Raw genomic sequence first — 22,846 nt, 5'->3', positions numbered from 1 at the left:
TTTGAAAATTATTATTTATCATATATATGTAATTTCTGAATCTGTGATAATGATCAAATGTATGTGTTTTTGTAGAATATATTATTTTTTAGTAACTTTTTAATAAGTTTGATTGTGACCCAATAAGAATCAAGAATTCAGTTTATTCAATGATATGGTATTCACTTTTACTCGTATAGATAAATTAAAATATTACATCGCTTTCTAAATCGTCCAGATCCAACTCTTATGGTTTTTTAGAGAACTTCTATTTTCACTATGGCTTTGAACAAGTATCCAACAAAAAATCTATTAGAAATTCATCATGTGACGCAAGTAAACAGAAATTCTAGTTGAAATAAAGAAATATAAATCAAAAAGAAAACAAATTAATCTTCTTCCTACCTCAATACTTATCGGCCTTGCACACCCCTCACTCCAAATGCTAGTAAAATTTGAATGAGTACTGAGTGCTCATTTAAATACAGAACAAGAATATATAATGTGTGCGTGTGTTTGTGTATAGAGAAAAGGTTAAGAATAGAGTGTTACATCTTGTTCGTTGTAGTACTTGTTGTCTGAAGCATGTAATCGAGTTCCCATGGCCGTGAACGAACTAAGGCGAGGAGATAGAATCCGCGGACGAGAGCTCCACAAAAGAAGAGAGGAAATTAAAGGACGACACAAACGATTTCTCGACTCTTAAGAATATTGAAACCACAATTTACATGACTTGTGGTATGCCACTCCTGAGTTGACTTAAAAGAAAGAAGGTGACTTCTGACGTTTTAAATAATTAGACACATGCATTTAAAATAATTATATAAAGGACTGTGAAGGTGACGCTTTAGGCGGACTCCAAAGAGAGAGTATGTCCGTGAGAGGTTGGACAATTATTTAAATCCAACAAAATTTTATATTAATATTAAGTAGACGAATTGGAGGGAAATTGATTTGCTGTCTTCCAAGAAATTTCCAAGGAGATCTATACAAATTTAGATTCAGCATCAACCATATTATTATTAGGAATAAGGACAAGGAAATTTAGGTGGTAATTGGTACGAAGACGCACACAAGGTCTTTGTGTTCATCCTGTTGTTATCAAGACAAATTATGAAATAGTTTGTTTTGATGGTTATTTTTTTATATTTAAAAATATATTTAGTTGTCCATTTGCTCGAAAATTCAAGGGAAATAATGCAAAACTAAGAGCGATGACTTTCAAAATAAAATTCTCAAAATTTCAGATTAGAAAATACGGTGTTCCACATCATGGAATATGTCAAGAAGACTGACAATTAAGTTCTACTCAAAATTTCAATAAGCACCTATGCAAACGATTAATTTGGTGGGGAAAAATTAACGATTTGTGTGTAGATATTTATCAACTAATAAATATAAATAACATAATTCAATAATTGCATAAATATAATAATATCATAACATTATAATTCAAAATAATATAAGCATAAGAAGAGAATGGTTAGAAATACAAGCTTTGGGAGTCACGTCGAACACCCTGTTCTAAAATCGTGTTGCCTCCCCTTCGTGCGGGTACTTTCGACGCTATACGGTTTCAAAATAAAATCCATATGGTTCACAGTCGATTTTCCTTCTATGAGCACGACCATAAGAAGATAAGTAAATAACCCTTATTAAGTTGTCAAAATTATAGAAAATAATATATAAGTGTAGAGAGTATTCTACTAAATAATCATTTTCATGTTCTGTTTAACACCATGAAAATCACTCTCTTCTATAAGGCGAAATTCAACCCCCACATTCAAAAAAATAAATAAATCATATTTAAGTATAAGTTACAATCTAAATTATGAGATTTAATTTTGTATTAAAAAAAATCAAATCTGAAAATTTCCAAGAAGATCTATACAAATGTACAGTCAACATCAACCATATTATTAGGAATGTTGACAAGGAAATTTAGTGGGTTTTGGTACAAAGACGCACAAAAGGTCTTGGTCTTCATCCTGTTGTTATTAAGACAAATCATGAAATAGTTTGTTTGATGTTTATTTTTATATTTAAAAATATATTTAGTTGTCCATTTGCTTGAAAATTCAAGAGAAATGATGCAAAGCTTGTTGGAATTGGTTCAAAAATTAACCGAAAATTGGTTAAGTTTAAAACTGGGAAAATGAAAAGGTGTGAATTCATGTCAACTTTGGTCGAATGTTCGGACTTGATCCGATGGTCAAATTATAAAAGTAAATAGACCAACTTATTCTACTTGTCGATTAGATCGTCGTGGTATATTTGAAATCTTGAAATCAATTCTGGATGAATGAGAAATTGCGGTCAAAAGTTGGAAAAATGAAGTGTTGTAACTTTTCAAAAGTATGCAAGTTTGAAATGAAGTGTTGCAATTTTTCGAAATAAAGTGTTACAACTTTCCATGAAAAATGCTGGATTTGGGATGTGTCCCTTCACCCACAACCCTTCATCTTCTATATATAGGACCCTTTGGATGTGTATTTGTTATTTCAATTCATTCCATAATTCCATATTATTCATTTCATGTTAAATTACATAAAACACTTTGTAGAAGTGGTTATCTTTTGCATCAAAATTATTGGTATGGTAGAGAGGGAATTTCGTTCGAGTTAGTTGGTCGAAGCCATTTGGAATGATTATATGGCTTGACGTGTTCGTTGTATCTTGGGAGATGATTATCGAAAAATCGTTAGCACCAATGCGGGGCAAATTCATTTTAAGGACCAAGTGTCAAACACTTGTCTCGACCAAAAATTCATCACTTGCATCTTTCTTCTTTCATTTTCTGATTTCTCTTAATTATGATTTGATTTTAGAAACTGATTAATATTATTTACATGTTTGTTCTGTGAGGCTTGATTCAAAAGAATAACTTGCTTTCGTTCAAGAATCGAAAAAGATGAATCCATATTCATGCATTCGGATTCGGTAACTATTATTGTTTTGCTTCTCAAATTCTATTTTGGTAAGTCAAAATTATGTTTCGATTTCACGCAAATAAATGGTATGCTTTTATGAATATAATATGCACATAATCGGTGAATTCCCCAACAATCTTAAGATGAAATTTGAATCTTTTTCTAGTGCGTTTTATAGTCACATTTCCGGAATTGTGTATGCTCGACATTCCATTTATTCCATACAATATAATATGCATTATGTAAAGTGCGCAAATTGGGTTTGTGCATCCATATTGATGGTATATATTATAATATTGCATGTTCAAAGCAGTTTTATTTTGTCGAAGTTATTGTGTCAATGCTGACAGTTTATTTGCTGGCACCTTTAATCCAAGGGGTGTATGCTAATTTGCCTGATGGATAATCTCGTTAATTGTTTATTGAATGAAAATACACACCCTTTCATATATTGAAACCCAGTTACAAGTTTATTTTACATGTTCCAACTGGGTTTTGTCCAAAATTATATTTCATTTGCCAAATTAAAGTCTCTGCATGAATAAATGAATGTACGTATATGCATGATTGTTAAAGACAGTTTAGTAATTTCTGAAATGGTGTGACCTTTTTGGAATTATGTAGCATGAATTTATTTGTCACATGGCTTGCGGTTATCTATTTCTTCTATGAAGGGGCATGAATATGTACATGCCAACCATTATGTTAACTGCCTAAAATTTTGATGCTTATTTTTTCTTTGTTGAATATGTGTCTGGTTAACTCATGCCACCTATGGAGAAACTGCAGCTATGTTCTATATGGATTTGCATAATTCATTTAATTCAATAATTGGCATCCTTGTCAGCCGTGGAAGGAATAACTTGAAATTAATAAGTTTTTAAGATCTGATTGCATTTACGAGACACTTAATATATGATTTTCCTGACAACTGTTGGCTGCATTAGTCATAATTAATACATGAATGTGGTTCCAAAATTGAATCAGTTCATGCAAGTTTATATATGGTGTCTCAAATTGAATTGATGCCAACATTGAGCATATGTTTCCTTAAATGCATGATTTCTCATGAAAAGTCAGTGGTAATTGCCCCCTTATGGTGGTTCAGATAACCGTTGCTTGTTATGGTTAATAACCACCATACATATATCTGCACATGGAAAGAAACCATCTGATTTTGTTTTACCTTTATGGAAAGTTGTCTGTTCAATTTATGCAAATATTCTAAATTACTTTAGAATCTAATTATATGTTTCACATGCATTATGTGGAAACTAAGGAAGGCAAATGTCAGAAATGATCTCAAATAACTTTGTGTAACAATCATTGAGGCCTTTTATGCAAAACTTGAAATTTCCATATTGTCTGAATATGGGATTTCTCATTGCCTACATGCATGTTGTATTCCGAGTAAATACTTATTTGCAATCTAAATCTGGGAATTGAAAATTGTAAATGCCATTGGAAACTTTAATAGAGAATTGTATTCATTCAATTCGAATCCATTAAGTGGTGGTTATAATTGAGGTGCCTGCTTGTACAAAAGGTATGTATATATATTTTATATATATAATTAAATTGATGAGGATTAATTTAGACGAAAAGGTGCGTCATTTCATATAAAAAATCATGATTTTTGATATAATTATTTTTCAATGGGTCTGTCTCTTCATAGAGATTAATTCAAGAGGTGTGTCCTTTTACAAAATTGTGTCTTTTGAGAACATAACTTTTCAACCCATGGTTGATTCATTCGTTTAAGTTTGAATATGGTGAATAAGGTGAATATGTACCTTATTATTTGACACGAAATGAAACTATCATGTGAAATGTCACAATGTGATAAGAGAAGTTGCAATTCTTGTGAATCAAGATGCTTAGCTCTCTTCACTGTTGAAATTAACTTCAATTGTGAGACCAATTAAAATCTATTTATGCTTGGAAAACATTGTTGGTCTAAATGATGTCCTTGATTTAATTTGGATGATCAAATTAAAATAATTGAATTGAAGTACGTGATATACAATTTTAATTGAAGTAAATTGTGAGTCAACGACCACTATTTTGAAAGTACTTAGACTTTCACGAAACACTCGATATAGATATTATCTAAGAGATAAATAAATAGAACTATAAAAGAGTTGCTGAATTCTAAGTTCAAGTATAACCCAAGAATGTGGGGGGTTAAATTTAATTCTTTTGAACTTGAAATGGAAAGTTTAAAACTTGTGGATGCAACATTACTAAATTGCATATGTATTTCTAATTGAGGAATTGTGGGGGTAACTCAGTTTAACAGTTACGTTTGCTTCTAGTTTATAATTAAGAACGATATCTATGAAAGTGGAAAGATAGAAAACCCTTATACTAATTATAAGGATAATCCGATTATGACGTTTGTTTAGACATGTAAGAACAATTGGAATATATGAAGAATATACATAAAATTCAAATGCATGGTAATGTTTCAATGATGATATTGAATACCCATAATTCTGAAATCCACTAGTAAAAGTGATTGACTAGTGTAGTATTTGTGATAGAAATCCTTCAACCATGTTTGGAAATTGATAAGGTTTTACATAAAGCTAATGAGGCATATAGCTTCATGAGAGAATTTCTTGGTGGCGACAATTTGTATCTATCAAATGAATCAATCATTGGCTAGCAACATTTTATAAGATACTAAGTTACGTGTAATGGTAGATCTAGACGTATAAGTCATAGACATAATACTATTAAGCAGTTGATCTCAATAGTGTAAACTCGTGGTGCCTTTAAGAGATTTATCGAGAGATTAAGTATACTACATATCGAAAGGAATGAGATTGACGCCTACTACGTTCTTTGTAATGGTAACTCTACCTTGTTAATTAGAGATCACAAGATCTTAGTTCAAAGGGACAACTAAGTTATGAGGATTCCATGAAGCACTAAGGAAAATAATTTCCTAACTCATTCCTATGACATTAAAGTATTTTCTGCAAAGTTGCAAGAGGTTAAGATAATCTTTTAATAATTCCTATATCTTGATTAAGTCAAGTGGAGTAGGGCAGAATATTTTTAATAGGAGGTCACCTATGTAAGTGTGAAGTGGGGCCGCTTCAATGAGAATTATTCAAGGCTTGAATTCTCTAAACACTTGCAGAACCAAGAAGGATTCAGGGTCAAAATAAACTAAGTCATGAGAATCATGAACGATTTCGGAAAGACATCTGTGTAAGTATTGTTGCCTTGACTTACACTAAAGGCTGAATGGTTCAAGACATTACGTTTAACAATTAGCCGAGTAAGTCCGATGATATTTCACTACGGGAGGTTCAAAGCCAGAAGCTACTATCCCCGATGATGTGGCTTTCCACACACACTCTCTCTCTACTTGCATCACATCATAGCTTTGCATACTCGAATTTCCATTCATGTGGGGGATTTATGGAATTGGTTAAAAAATTAACCGAAAATTGGTTAAGTTTAAAACTGGGAAAATGAAATGGTATAACTTTATGTCAACTTCGGTCGAATGTTCGGACTTAATCCGATGGTCAAATTACAAAAGTAAATAGACCAACTTATTCTACTTGTCGATTAGATCATCGTGGTATATTTGGAATCTCGAAACCAATTCTGGAGGAATGAGAAATTGCGGTCCAAAGTTGAAAGAATGAAGTGTTGCAACTTTCGAAAGGATGCAAGTTTGAAATGAAGAGTTGCAACTTTCCATGAAAAATGTTGGATTTAGGGTGTGTCCCTTCTTCCACAACCCTTCATCTTCTATATATAGGACCCCTTGGATGTGTATTTGTTATTCCAATTCATTCCATAATTTCATATTATTTATTTCATGTTAAGTTACATAAAACACTTTGCAGAAGTGATTATCTTTTGCATCAAAATTATTGGTATGGTAGAGAGGGAATTCCGTTCGAGTTAGTTGGTCGAAGCCATTTGGAGTGCTCCTATGGCTTGACGTGGTCGTTGTATCTCAGGAGATGATTGTCGAAAAATCGTTAGCACCGATGCGGGTTAAATTCATCTTATAGAGCAAGTGTCAAACACTTGCCTTGACCAAAAATTCATTACTTGCATCTTTCTTCTTTCATTTTCTGATTTCTCTTAATTATGATTTGATTTCAGAAACTGATTAACATTATTTACATGTTTGTTCTACGAGATTTGATTCAAAAGAATAATTTGCTTTCTTCAATAATCGAAAAGATGAATCCATATTCATGCATTCGAATTCGGTAACTATTATTATTTTGCTTCTCAAATTCTATTTTGGAAAGTTGAAATTACGTTTCGATTTCATGTAAATAAATGGTATGCTTTTATGAATATAATATGCACATAATTGGTGTATTCCCCAACAAAGCTAAGGGCGATGACATCAAGATAAAATTCTCAAAATTTCAGAGTAAAAAGTATGTTGTTCTACATCATGGAATATGTCAAGAAGACTGACAATTAAGTACTACTCAAAATCTCAATAATCACCAATGCAAATGATTAATTCTCGATGGATTATTGATTCAAGGTCTTGAAGTTTTATTCAAATTTTGAGTTCTTGAATTTTCATTTTTGCACTAATTGTGAATGCTATAGCATTATAGAAAGAGTGAAAATTCTATTTTTGTTTGATTGTAACCCAAATTTGTTATTTGAATGATGACCTAAAACTATTTCCGCTCTAATTTAATTACATGTCATATGGAATTTTTTGTGGACAATAAACCAATTTATAAATTATAATATTACATGTAATCTGTTATGCTACTCGTAAATAATATGTTTACATAATGATTTATATATATATGATGTGGTGAGATATGATTCGATTAGAATTTCTTAAAAAAATAAAAATAAAAAAATTCTCTTTTTCTTCACATCTGTATATAAATCACTATGTAACTATTTATGTAGGTTATTAAAAAAAATTTAAAAGTAAAGTAACATGAGTTGATTGAGAAATCCAGAATTATAAAAAATTAAAACTATTTCCACAATCAATTTTTTTACTGACACGTCATATGGAATTTTTGTGGACAGTACATCAAATTATGAAATATAATATAATATTAATTGACTGACAAATCAAGAATTATAAATATCAACGATGACATTATCTTCGAAAATGTTATTCCAATTTTATTACTTTTATATTTCTTCAAATTCAAACATATACTTCAAGAGAACTGCTACACAACCCGAGGATTAAATCCTGGGTTTAAATCCAGGCCGAGGTGGCGTGACGTGACCTCGGCCCTTGATCTTGTAGCACATGGGGCCCGTGCATACATAATCAAAGGTCGAGGTGTTGGCAACACCTCAGTCTGTCAACAGGGCCTGCGACTAGCAAATTCCATACTTCAATCCGTATTTTGAAGAAGAAGAAGAACGACGAGAAAGAAATAATGTGCATATAATGAGAAAATCAAGCCTTCGGATCATGTTGACGTCCTTGATGTTACACATCAATGATCTATAAATATAAAAAAAGAAAAGAAAAAGGACAACGTAACAAAATATCAAATTGTGCATGTATATAGAAAAATTGAAGATACAATTAAAATTTAAATGGATAGAAATTCACTTAATACAATCGTTCAAGAATGAAAATCTATGGAGGTCATAAGCATCCACTTTATTCCAATCTTTATAATGAAACAAAAAAAAAAATTTATACAATTACATTATAAGTCTATGTTGACCCCTTTTTTTCTTTAAAAAAAAAAGGAGAAAAAAAGGCAAAAAAAAGAAAAAGAAAAAGAAAAAGTAAACTCATTTTTTAAAAACTCATTTTCAACCACATATTCTTCCATAAAATAAATTTATATACAAATCTAAAATTTTTCTTTATTTTTTAACCACGTGTTTTTTAACAAAATATTATTTGAAAATGCATTTTGATCCAAAAATGAAGCTCAAACAGGGGATAAAACAACAATTAAGACATTCATCTTCTGCTTTTCAATATTAGCTTAGAACTAGGTGAAAGATGTGCAACAAGTCAGCATTTAAACATAAAAGCAACCATAAAAAGAATTGATTACATATTATCAAGTTGTTCACTCGATTGTGGATCATGTTACATATCCAAGTACACGCAGCCAAAAAGTAATAATCATCTAAATTAGGAGCATAGGAATTTAACTAGGTTAACTGAAACACGGATGGACATAAATGTTATCTGGCAAGTTGAAGAGACCACGTTGCTTATTTCCTCATTTTCTAAAGTTAGAATCGTTTATGGTACATCAACAATTCAAGATTATAAGAACAATTTAAAAGTCCAACAAAAAGCTAGAAAGGCAATGACATTCAATAGTAAGTCCACAAGACAACAAACATTTAGTAATAAGCTGATAAAGCAACAATATTACAAAACTTTTATTTCAATATAACTATTATAAATACACCGAAAAAATAGTGATGACAAGTATAGTACTTGCTAAATGCTAAATGTGTTAGCGTGTAATTCAACAACTTGAATTTGAGTGTGAGGCAACCGGTAGTCTAGTAGTTAAAACCCACGTGAGTGATTTTCTTTGGTTTTGTGGAAAACCAATTCCCATAGTTTTGGTGGGAATTAGATTTTTCAGCTTTTTTCAATTAATTTTTTAAATTTTCGACAATGAAAATAAATTATATCCACAATTGTAACAAATTTTATCTCTTTAAATGACAATTTTCACGGAAAAAAAACTAAACGAACAGCAAAAGATCCAAAATTGCAACATTTTCTGGGTGGACAATTATACCTATCAAACGCATTTAATTGACAAATCCCAGTAAAACAAGTTAAATGCAATTCAATTATTTGAAATTCGTTTTTCCACCCAAATTCCAATATATATATATATATATATATAGACCCAAGTAGAGAAGAGTAGAAGTAAAAATAGATCAAAATGTTAAAAAGGAAAATAATTTTATTGATATTTGAAAATTTGAAATACAAATATTGACATGAACTTTAAATTACACGATTGAATGATAAAGATAGTAAAAGAATACAAAGTTTTCTCAAACTATTTTGAGAATGATTTATCTCCCGCTAAATCAACTTTTATGAGAGCTATATTGAATTAACTCTAAAGAGATCTTGATCACTTGATCTGCTTATATACTTGAAATCGTGAACCCCGAACTTGAAAATTTCTTCAATTTGAAGAAGGAATATTGAATTATTGCTTCTTTTGAAACTTTTACACTGTCCATTTGCAAAAGTTTTCAATCAACAAGAAAAGTCTTTAATCTATTTTTCTTTGTCTCCCACAAACAAGAAAAGTCTTCAATCATCTTTTCTTTGTTTCACACTTTTGGAAAGTTGATATCAACTCTGAGTCACTTTTGACAATTCTTTAAAAGACATTCATTTTGATTGGAAGTACGACCATAATAATTCCAACTTTTGACATTATTTTGATTTTGTCTTCGTAGACTAAAACTCAAGCAAATTATTAAAATTGAATATTTCTCCATTTGTATAATTGAGGTTAGGCCCTTGAAAGAGTTCTACATTTTGATGGAACAAATCCTCAAACAATCTTGAGACATTGAAATTTCATCATCAAATGTTTTTTGAATTAAAGGGACTTGAGTTTGTGTCCATTTTTCTTCTTCAGTAAAAATGGCATAATGTCCATCATGAAACATCAAATACAATCTCGAATTATCAATATTTTTACCGGGTTTTTATTTGTTGCCATAATGAATTTTGATCTGATTTTTGTAAGAATTTTCTCTTACATAATTTTTTAATATGATCTCTTTTCCTTCAAGACCATGAGATTTTGATGATTTATTTGAATTTGGCATTAGAATATTACTTGACAAAGTACTCCAAATAGTAGCAATATGTTTGGCTGGATTCAGTAAAAAGAGTATCATTGAATTTTTCTTCCTTGACAATCCATTCTGGAAGAATGGTCGAGAATTAAATTTTAAGAGTTTTGACTTTAAATTCAAAAAGATTATTAATAACTCTTTTAACAAAGCTATTAAAATGAGAAATATCTATTTTTGAATTAATATATATTGAGAAAATAAATATCCATTCAATCATTTGAAGAATTTCTTCATTAATAACATTAATGATTGAAATGCCTTTGAAGGTAAAATAAAGTTTGTGATAACTTTCACAGGTCTCAAAACCATTGAAATAAAAGTTATCAATATTATGAAAATAATATTTTTGAATGTTTGAGCACAAGTAGGATTTCTATTGATAATATTTTGATAAATATTGTCAGGGAGTTGTAAAACTTTTTTCATAAGATTTCTCCTATTCCTTTTTAATAAAAATAGATTACTGAAAGATAATTCTTTTGAAGAATTTTGAAGAATAAGTCTTTCATCCTTCTAAAAATCTTTCTGAAATTGTTTGATTATATATTTCTACTGTCAAAAATTTTAATAGTATTTTTGAGATATCTTATAATATGTTTATTACTTCTTTGGTAATAAGTAGTAAGAATATCATCAAGATTATCTTTTCGAAATTTAAAAAGTTTTTTATGAGTTCTAAACTCACAGAATTTTGGTTCAATTCCTAAAAGAAGTCTGATTGAGAAATTTTTTTACATTTATTCAAAGAATATGATTCTTTGATTGAAAAAAGTCTGCAGCTTGAGAAAATTTTGTCTTCAAAGGATTTTGAAGAAGATCCTAAAGCAGTATTTGAATGATTTTTCGTATTCATATTTCTTTCAGGTGATGTGTTGTGCAAAATAGTTTAAGTCTCTTTGAATAAATAGTTTTTTGAAATTAAGAGAAGACAAAATATCTTGTCACGAAGAATTTTTATTTTAAAATACTTGAAGCTTTGAAAAATTGAAGGATTCTTTTGAGGGTCAGTCCATACACCATTATAGAACCTAACAAACTGTTCTTGACTTGACTCTTTTGAAATCTACTTTAACTCACAATCAAAGCCTATATTAGATGCATCGATTTCGATAATAAGTGAAGCAATTTGGTCAAGAATTGATAAAAATGGAATATTTTTGACAAGTTCTTTGATTTTTTGGATAGCTAATGTGAACTCGTGACTACATGGGTCAGGGTTCTTTTGTAGTCTTTTAAAAAGAGGAGTACAAATCAACCTTATTTCTTTGATAAAGTCGCCGATATAATTGACTCAATCAATGAATCTTTGAAAAGAAGATTTGTCTACGATTTCATCAGGAAATTTTTCTGTAAAATCTAACTTCTCTTAATTGAATAATTGAACCATTTTGAATATTATGGCTTAAAAATCTTATTTTCGTTTGACATAAAACAAACTTTTTAGCAAAAATTGCTAAACCATTTTTCTTGATAACATGCATGAATGTATTGATATGTTTAAAATGTTGTTCTATACTTTCTGAAAATATAAAAACATCATCAATGTAAATAATAATGAAATTTGAAAAAGAATTGAAAATATCATTCATGATTTTTTGAAATTTAGAAGGAGCATTTTTTAGACAGAATGGCATAATATTCCATTCGTATTGACCAAAAAGAATGTTGAATGCAGCTTTTTATTTTTTTTCTTTAATTTGAATCTGTCTGAAGTCTGACTTCAATCAAATTTTGAGAAGATAGCAGCTTTGAATAATCTATTCAAAAAATCTTTTTTTTTTTTTTGTTTTTTGAGGAAGTGGATAACGAATCCATTGAAGGGCAGTATTTAGAGGCTTATAATTGATAACAAGATGCGGAGCACCACGTTCAATTTCAGCCGAATTATTGATATAAAAAACTGAGCAACTCCAAGGAGGTTGGTTAGGACGAATAAACATTTGTCAAGTAAATCATTGATTTCCTTGATACAAAAGTTTAACAATTCTTTGTTCATTTAAATAGGACGAGATTTTGTAGGAATATTTGATTCATAAAAATCAGAATTGTATGGAAGAGATGCTACATGTTTCTTACGATCCCAAAAAGCATTTGGAATAGTAAAACAAATCTTTTTTTCCATTTGTTTTTGAAGATTTGAAATTTTTCTTAAATTGAAGGATTTTGTAATTGTTCTTCAATTCTTTGAAATTTAATTTCTTTTTTGAGAAATCTAATATGATTTTTCTTGAAATTGATATTATTGACTATTTTTGACATTGATGATTCTTTTAAAGAATTAACATCTTTATAAGAAGAATGATTTGTAAATTTGAAACAAATTTCTTGATCAAAAATATTTGTAGTTAAACCTTTTGAATTAGCTTGAAAAGGATAAATTTGAACAATAAAAGAAATACCAAGAATTACTTCTTGATCCAAATCTTTTACAAAATAAAAAATATTTTTGAAACAAATGTTTGAATCACAAACATGAGCTTTTGAAAGTTTATATTGAATATTGAGTTTCTTACCACTAGTTTTATAAAGACTCTCAGTAGTTTTTCAAAATATTTTGTAGTATCAGTCTTTCATGGATACAATTTTGATCAGCTACAGAATCAATAAGGACTCTAGGTGTAAATTTGAATTCTTTGTTAACTACAATAGTCTTATTGCAGTATCATTTTTTTAAGTTGAACACGATTAATAACATTAATCATTTCATCTTCAGATTGAACGGTTGAAGGAATGAAATGATTGAATTCTTTACCAGAAGAACCAAAAGAGGATGAATAAGAAGAATGTTTTGACTTCTGTTTCTTATCTTGAGTTTTGAGAAGAGAAACTTCCATTCTATCATCTTTCATATGACGTTCAAGAATAGAAATTTGAGATTTCATAGTATTGACTTCTGATTTTAAATCAAAACTGGATTATTTTGAAGTTTCAAAACGATTTAAAATATTTTGCACATTGAAAGGTTCAGCTTTTGATTTTGAAGGAAGAAAGGAATTAAACTTATTTTTGAATTGTGGATATTTAATTTGATCAACAATCTCTTTAATACGTTCTTATTATTTAGTAAGAACATTTCTAGTTATACAACCACAAAGTTCCTTACTTTGACTTGAAGATGATTGAGAATTTGAACTAGATTTAGCATCTGAATCTTCTTGATGTTGATAAACATGTTCTAACTCTAAATTAGACCATTATCAGAACTGGAATTTAAATCAATAAGATTGAGGAGTTGAAGTTTGATATCTTCATCAATTTGAAGATTATTAATCTTGCCTTTGAGAGGACACTTATTAGAATAATGTCCCGATATTTAACATTTTCAACAACATTGTTTTTTCTTAAAAATCTTTTCTTTTGAAATTTCTTTTAAGAATAATTTTTTGAATAAGAAAGTTTTTGAAAATTATTTTCTTTTGAATAAAATTTTCCTTTTGAAATTTTTTTTTTTTGGTTTTTTTATGGAGGAATAATTTTCTCAAATCTATATTGTTCATAGAATGATCCAAGTTCCTTTCAACTATCTAATCTTTTTGTTTACAATTTGGATTTAAGTTTGAGTTCATTACAGAATGCTAATCCTTCTCTGTTAATAAAACAAATCAATTCTCCATACGAAAGAACATCATATGGAATATTATTTGAATTTTTGATTGAATTTTTTACCCTTTCAGAAAATAATTTTGGAAGTTTAGATAAAAATCTTTCTTTCCAATAAGGTTGATTACAATTTTTTCGTAAAAATACACGTATTAAAAATGTCTTTACTCAAGAGAAAATCTTGTAAACTCGAACAATTTAAAGTTAATAAAATACTTGAAACTTTTTTCTAAAACATCTATTGGAAATCTAACAAAATAATTGATAATACAATAAATTATTGTATTAAAACTATCATTTGTACAATCGGGTTTTTTCTTGTTCAAAAATATAATTGAACCACCAATCATTAAGTTGACCAGCAAAACCTTGAATAATATTGATTGTTGGCTCAATTGGAGAAAGTCCTTCTTGAATATAGAGATTATAACAAGCACCTATACTTTCAAGAATTTTAAAAATTTGATATTCGATTAAACCATCTATATTCCAGATAGTTATACCGCTTTCAAAAAATATTGTAGACATTTTAGCCTTTTGTTCAAAAAGTAAATCTGGAGGAGTATTTTTTGATAATAAGGAGAAATTTTTGAAAATTGAACTTTTTTGCCTTGAGGTTTATTGATTTGAGAAATTTCATCATCAATAAATTGAGATTCAATATCGTCAATAGTATTAATGTTATTTGAAGCAGAAGATGATGATATTTTTGATAACTAAGTCGGAAATTCTTTTAGAACATTAATCTCAGTTTTGAGACCACTTTTAGGTTTAGCCTCATGTCTGTTTATCAAAACTGGCTCTATTGACTTAATACCTTTTGAGGAAGATGATGTCTCAGTTTCAGAATTTATTTCAATTCTATTAAGTTGAGAACAAACAGAATGAAGAACTACGTTAGTGTAGTTATTTTGAGCTTGAATATTTTTGACATCTTTAACAACAACTTGAGATTTATTAGGTAGTTCTTCATATATCCTTTTGAAAGGAGAATCGATAATTTCAGTACTTTCATGTGGAATTACAATCTTTTGCAAAGGAGGATGAGAAGATTGAATATTCTCTCCAGAAGGAGTTTTCCAAGTCTTTTATGGAATATTTGTAGTTTGAATAGTTTTTTCTTTCTTTGAAAAAGTATGTTTTTTGTTAAAAAATTTGAAATACGCACATTCATAAAAAGTTAAATTTTCAGGGAATTTAAAAAATTCTTCCCAATAAGATTTCTTTTTTTGAAAAATTTTGACGAAATATCTTTAGAAAACTTTTAACATCAGGAGTTTGATCAGTTTTGAATTTATTTCTTCTGTCAATTCTTGAAGAAACAACATTTGTTTGATGATCAAATCTTTCATTTTGAGAAAAAAACATATCAGAAAAAGTTGGAGATTTATGTTGTTTGATTCTTCTTCTTTTTCTACTTCTTTTTCAAAATGTTGAGATTTTGGAATATTTTGAGTAAAATCAATACCTGTAAGAGAAGATGTTGAAAATCTAGCAGATTGAAAGGAAGTTCTAGTTTTATTTTCAGATCTAGAAGAATAAGATCTTTGAAACTTAGAGGAAGATCCTTTAAAAATCATTTTGACGTTTCCATAAGGAAAAGTAAGAATTTGATTAGGAATTATTTGAAAAGAAGCAGGAATAGGATTTTGAACATTTTCAAAATTCTATTTTAGTCCACGAGTTTGAAGATTCCAAGAAATTCTCTTAGAAATCGTGGTGTTTGAATGAAAAGGATTACATTCAACCAAAAGACTTTCATCTTTAAGGAATGAAGTTAAAGCACCAATATTGAGTTGAGTATTAATGAGCTTGTAATATATCATGTATATTACAGCAAAAGCATTAGAAAGATCATCGAAATCAAGATTTTTTTTTTTTTTGAATATGAAGATTTAGAGCAATAAGAATAGCTCCATTATTGAGATTGATTGAAAAATTGGGATAACAATTTGAATAAATTGAATTACTTTCTAGATTTGATTTTAGAACAGATAATAATGAATTTTCAAATTTGAGAAGTCTCTTATCTAGAAGAGTTAAGAGAATTGGAATGTCTAACCCAAGTCTAAACAAATGTTTGACAGTAATTTGAACTAATCCAACATAAAAATATTTAAATTTTTTCCAATGGGATTCAATTGATTCTTTTGAAAATAAATTGATGTGTGCATTTTGATTTTTGATAGATAATATTTGTTCCAAAGTTTTGATAACATAATTTTGAGTAAAAACAAACTTTTGTATTTCTTAGATAGAATTCTTTTCTACCTTTGAAATAGTCAAGTTATGCAATTTTTTTTCAATTTGAGCAATTTGAAATCCATGACTATTGAAATCATTTGATGCATATGTTTGATCAATTTCTTCTTCATTTTGAAAAACATTTGAAAATATTTGCTGATCTATTTCTAGACCTCTGAAGCCAATTTGAAAAAGAGGACATAATTAAATTCAATGAAATTATAACAATTTACTACTGTAAAAACAATTAAATAAGATAGATTGATTCTTGCCAAGCCTACAAATGAGACCACCCTAACATGCCTTCCCCAGCTAACAACAGGCTGACCAACGTCTATTCAGCAGATATTTCGGAACCAAATCAAGTTCACCTATTTGAACAGTGCCTATAGTAATAAACCACTACATATATATATATATATATAGAACTAAAATTATAATTAAACAAATGATGGAGGTGGCTAGCGGCTAGTCTTCAATCAACCCACAAGCCTAGGGTAAAAATCATTGGTGAAGTAGTAGAAGTCTACATATTTCGTATGCCCGACTTCCCAAGAAAAGCAAAAAAATTAATTAAGAAAAGTTTCATCCAAGTACAGCAAACTAGTAAATAGTAACCATTCCCAAAGATATGGATTTATTACAAACACAAAGGGTTGCTTGGATGTAATTTACCATTCAACATCATTAGGAATACAAATCAATTAAAGTTCATTGGATGAGTCCTTAGTGCGGGATGTATTTCTTTGCAAAAAGAATCATGGGCAGAAGCCAAACAATAGATTTTCATGTCCTGAACTTGAACATAAATATGGCATTGGGTCTTTTCCCTAATACATCCTGGCCAATTTCTCCTTCAACTCAGCCTGCAGTAAGAGCCAATTTGGGCAAGAACTTTACAGAGCAACTTACAAAAATATCCTTAAAATTTAGGTGTTTTGAAAAATCATACAAAAGTTTTTTGAAAGTAAAAAATACTGTATAAAATTAAAAAGTGACACAATGTCACTTTTAAAAATTTCTCACTTGTCACTTTTTTTAGTTTAGTATCACTTTTTTTATTGAAAAATTATATAAAATGTCACTTTTATTAAAAACTGATGTTTGTCACTAAAAAATTGATGAAAATTTCAAAAAGACGATTGAAAAAAAGTGACAAACATGTACGAAAGTTACAATTACTACAAAAAGTGACAAAATCGAAAAAAATGGCAGAAATTTAAAAACGTGACACAAATTTTAAAAAGTTACACTGATTAAAACAATGAAAGAAAATAAAAAAAGTGACAAACGCTTAAAAAAGTGACGAAATTAAACATGAGACATAACTTTATTTTATTAAAAAGTAATGTTTGTCATAAGAAAGTGATAGAAAAAAGTGACAAAAGCTAAAATAGTGACAGAATACCAATTAAAACATTGAAAATAGTTCAACAAAGTGATAGAAATAAAAACAAAAAAGTGATACAACCACCGTCTATCCTCTTTCTTCGTTCACCGTCAAACATCTTCAAGTCAATTTACCAACAAAACACCAATCAAAATGTCAAGTACTTTTAAGTCAATTCACGGCCACCATTATCTACCAACTCACCCAACCCATTAATTATATAAAAAGTTTTTTGAAAGTAAAAAATATTATATAAAGTTAAGTGTCACTTTTTAATTAAAAAGTGACTTTTATTAAAAAAAGATGTTTGTCACTCAAAGGAGTGACAGAAATTTCAAAAAAGAAAAAAAAGTGACATAAAATTTAACAAATGACATAAATAAAAAATGATGATACCTAAAAAAAGTGACAAAACATCAATCAAAAAATATCATTTTATGCACATTTAACCACTCCTCCTCCACCTCCATCAAGGCCAACTCTGCAAGCAAAAGGTAACTCAAAACATTACATCAAACACCAACCTAGATTTCAAACGAGAAATCATAAAATGTTACACAAGCACCAAAACATGATATTTGCATTCAATGGCAATTTTATTCTACTAAGAAATTATTTGTTATAGAAATAAGTACAAAATGACAAGGAAACAATTGAACTTAAACCAGAGGTCCTTCGCACCTATTGTCCAACCAAAACTAAAATGACGTATTTTTCATTTCTTTCTTAAATACTTGTTCTACGTAATAGTTTTTACATTTACTCAAAACTAAAATTTGTTCTATGTTTAATCACGGTAAGATGATTATCATTTCTCAATGTTTTAAAAAGTCAATCTCTCTCAAAGGAAACTATAGAAATCAAAAGCTAGAATTTTTATTTTTTGAGTGTGCAGAAAACTTGAGAACAGTCCAACTTAAAAGCTGTGATACTTGATGAAGTGAAGAACACCACTCTCTATGATCGAGAAATGAATCGAGAGAAAATTTCTGAGGAGCATGAGTGCTCATCGAAGCAAAAATGCGGGAATTAGGTTTTTGAACAGCGAAAATTAAAAGCATTTGATAAAGCTCGATTGAAGGCAAAACGAAGAAGAGAATCGGAAGCAACTAAAAGAAGAATATGAGAGGGAGCGATGGTTAACGATTGTGAGTGGTAGCGTTATGGCGATGACTATTCCCATTTACTGGGAGTAGTTTGAAAACAATGGTAGTAGAATAAAACTAGAAGAAGATAATCACATCACAAGAATTCACAAACTGTAGAGGATTTTATTGCCTGAGAAATTATACACACATACACAGCCTTTTGACGTGCTCACAGATATATATATACAGCCACACAGCCAAAAAAAAAAGAGAAAGAAATAAAAGAATACATATATAGCAACATGTAAAAGACAGAAGCCCTAATATTCTTGGACTTGGACTTGGGTAGACATGATCTAGGCTCCACAGAAAAAGGCCCAACACTCAGCAAAAAGGCCCAAAAATTCTCCCACTTGGAGACTAGATCAACCAATGCATCACCATCTGCCTCAGAAAAGAACATCCTCCTCCTCTGCAACTTGTGGCCTTTGCCTTCAGACCAGAAGACCAACTCAAGTTGTACATAACTTCAGTTTCTCTAGTGTAACACCCTTTGTCAATATATCAGCAGGGTTCTTGCTTTCACAAATCTTTTCAAGTATCAACTGTCCATTGTAAAGTAAGGATCGAATGAAATGATACATGATCTGAATGTGCTTTATCTTGGAATGAAATGCTGGATTCTTGGCAAGGAATATGGCACTTTGACTATCGCTATAAAAAGTATCCTTCTAATTCTTTTTGTCGAGTCCTCCAAGAAGTTTTGTAGCCAAATCATCTTCTTTGAAGCTTTGACACCGCAACATACTCTGCTTTTGTAGTAGATAAAGACATTGTCTTCTGCAGGTTGGAACCCCATGATACGGCAGTACCTCCCAAAGTGTAAACAAAACCAGTGGTGCTCTTTCTACTATCAACATCTCCGGCCAAATCAACATTAACAAACTCCTTTAACTATAGACTTTCTCCGGTGAAACATAGACATGCTTTTATGGAGCCTTTTAGGTACCTAGAAATCCATTTCACAGCCTCCCAATGTTGTCTTCCTGGGTTACTCATGTATCTACTTACAGCTCCCACTGTATGGGCGATGTCTTGCCTTGTGCAAATTATAGCATACATTAGAGAACCGATAGCTGAAGCATAAGGAACCTTATCCATATAATCGTATTCCTCCTTTGTTTTAGGTGATTGATCTTTGTTGAGTCTGAAGTGACTTTCCAATGGCGTACTAACTGGAATGGCCTGGTCCATGTTAAATCTACTGAATACGTTTTTCATGTACTCAGCCTCTGAGAGTCTCAACGTGCCATTGGCTCTATCTCTAATGATCCAAATACCAAGAATTTGTTTGGCAGCTCCCAAATCCTTCATTGCAAATTGTCTTAACAATTATTTCTTCGGATTATTGATCTCCACAACGCTGGACCCTGCAAAGAGCATATCGTCCACATATAACAATAGAATGATATAAGAGTTGTCAAAATGCCTGACATAGCAACAGTGATCTTCCTGACGTCTGATATACCCTGAGTTGCACATTAGGTTGTCAAATTTCTTGTACCACTGTCTAGGAGCTTGCTTCAAATTGTACAAGCTCTTTGTTAGTTTGCAAACCAAATTCTCTTTGCCTTGCACTATGAACCTTTCAAGTTGGTGCATGAAGATGTCTTCTTTTAGATCCCCCATGAAGAAAAGCTATTTTCACGTCTAATTGTTCAAGATGCAAGTCTTCAGCAGCAACAATTGTTGATACTAGCTTGATGGTCGTGATCTTTACCACAGGAGAGAAGATCTCGAAGTAATTAATGCCCTTTTTTCTGCTGAAAGTCTTTTACAACAAGCCTTGCCTTGCATCTCTTGCTACCATCATGCTCAGTTTTTACACGGTACACCTACTTGTTCTGCAAAGCCTTCTTCCTAGGTGGAAGTTCTATTAACTCCCATGTCTAACTTCCTAGCAGGGAATCCATCTCATCCTTCATGGCCAACTTCCACTTGTTTGAATTCTTTGAATTCTCATCTTGCAAAGTTTCTTCATAACTTTGCAGTTCTCCACCATCTATGAACAAAATGTAATTCAATGTTGGTGAAAATCGCTGTGGGGTTTGAATATTCCTAGTAGACATCCGAATCGTCGCTACAAGTGTGGATTGTTCTGGATTTGACTATGGTGTAATAGGAATGGATACACTGGGCCCATTCGCACCGTCACCCATGTCTCCACATTGCACAGTGACCTCTAAAAAGTCATCAAAACTTACGAACTTCTGCTATTCCTAAAAATCTTTCGACTTTGCTCATCCTAGAATCGATAACCAAATGCCTCGTCTCCATAACCAATAAAATAACATTTTATTGATTTTGCTTCAAGTTTGCTGCGAGTATTGGAATCAACAAGAACATAAGAAACACAACCAAAGGTTCTTAGGTGGGAAAGCTTAACCTCTTTTCTGCTCCAGGTCTCCTTAGGTAGTTTGCACTTCAATGGGACCGATGGTCCACGATTGATCAGGTAAACTCAGTGTTAATTGCGTCTGCCCAGAATATAGGTATTAGCTCTGTATGCAACCTCATATTCCTAGTGCGCTCATTGATGGTTCTTTTCATGCTCTCAACGACACCATTTTGTTGTGGTGTCCAGGGATGGTTTTCTCCATTCTAATACCATAAATTGCACAGTATTCCTTGAATCCTTCATCAATGTATTCTTTACCATTATCTGACCTTAAGCATTTCAGCTTCAAGTTTATCTCTTTCTCAACTAGGGCCTTCCACTTTTTGAACACATCAAATACATCAAATTTAAATTTCAGAAGATAGACCCACACCTTTCGACTGTGATTGTCGATGAATGTGACGTAGCATCGAGAACCTCCAAGAGACGCAACTGGCGAGGGTCCCCATATATCTGTGTACACAAGATCTAGCTGTTATGACTTTAGCGCTCTGTCACTCTTCAAAAAATTGACCTTCGTCTACTTCCCAAGTATGCCGTTCTGACACATGCCTAAATCAACTGACTTTAGCTCTGGTAGCTTACCTTTTGACAGAAGTTCCTTCATGCCTTTTTGACTTATATGGCCAAGCCTGCAGTGCCATAACTCTACGGTGCTATCTATTGTAGTGGTAGTAATAATTTTATTAGAACTATCGTCATGTATAGAGTACTAGTCTTCTTGCCTCGAGCCAATACCGGTGCTCCTTTAATGACCTTCCTGATGCTATTTGAGAACATTACTGAGTGACCAGAGTCATCGAGCTGTCCTACGAAGATTTAGATTTTCTTCAACTCGAGAATGTGTCTAACCTTTTGCAATGTCCACATGTTCCCATTAGTAAGTGCAATGTCAATATCTCCAATTTCTACAACGTTCAATGCTTAGCTGTTAGCCAAGTACACTTTTCCAAAATCATCGGCAACATATTTTCTCATGATCTCCGGATGAGAAGAAGTGTGAAAGGATGCCCCTGATTCCAATATCCAATCATCAACAGAGCTATGGACTTGCAATATCATGTATTTCTTCAGTTACTGTGTTTGCAGTCGTCAGTATCTGTCTTCTTCGAATTTCTACAGTTTTTCTTTATGTGGCCTATTTTGCTACAGTTCCAGTAGGTTGCCTGTTGTCTAGGCCTTGATTTTCTCCTGCTCATATTCCTTAACTTTGATCTTCCTCTATTTGAGTTCCTATCATGTGACCTTCCACGAGCATCAACATTTACATTGGAACTTGATCCTAAGGTTTCAACAGAGTCCCTCCTGT

At 30.9% G+C, this 22,846-nt stretch overlaps 1 protein-coding gene across 2 annotated transcripts in view; it reads right to left on the bottom strand.

Moving 5' to 3' along the window:
* The window catches only part of LOC111391214 (lysine histidine transporter 1-like), a 74,166-nt gene that overhangs the window by 8,769 nt on the left and 42,551 nt on the right, over positions 1-22,846 (bottom strand). The window contains exon 1 of one of the 2 annotated variants that reach the window (XM_023016378.1): positions 532-742. The exons of the other annotated variant lie outside the window; for it this stretch is intronic. Coding sequence (XP_022872146.1) covers positions 532-582 — 51 coding nt within the window. The 5' untranslated portion in view covers positions 583-742. Of the gene's footprint in view, positions 1-531; positions 743-22,846 lie in introns of those variants that run through there. 2 annotated transcript variants of the gene reach the window in all.

This window comes from Olea europaea, unplaced genomic scaffold (assembly GCF_002742605.1).
Source record: "Olea europaea var. sylvestris unplaced genomic scaffold, O_europaea_v1 scaffold764, whole genome shotgun sequence".
In the NCBI taxonomy this organism is placed as follows: Eukaryota; Viridiplantae; Streptophyta; class Magnoliopsida; order Lamiales; family Oleaceae; genus Olea; species Olea europaea.
This window is presented reverse-complemented; position numbering and strand designations above follow the sequence as displayed.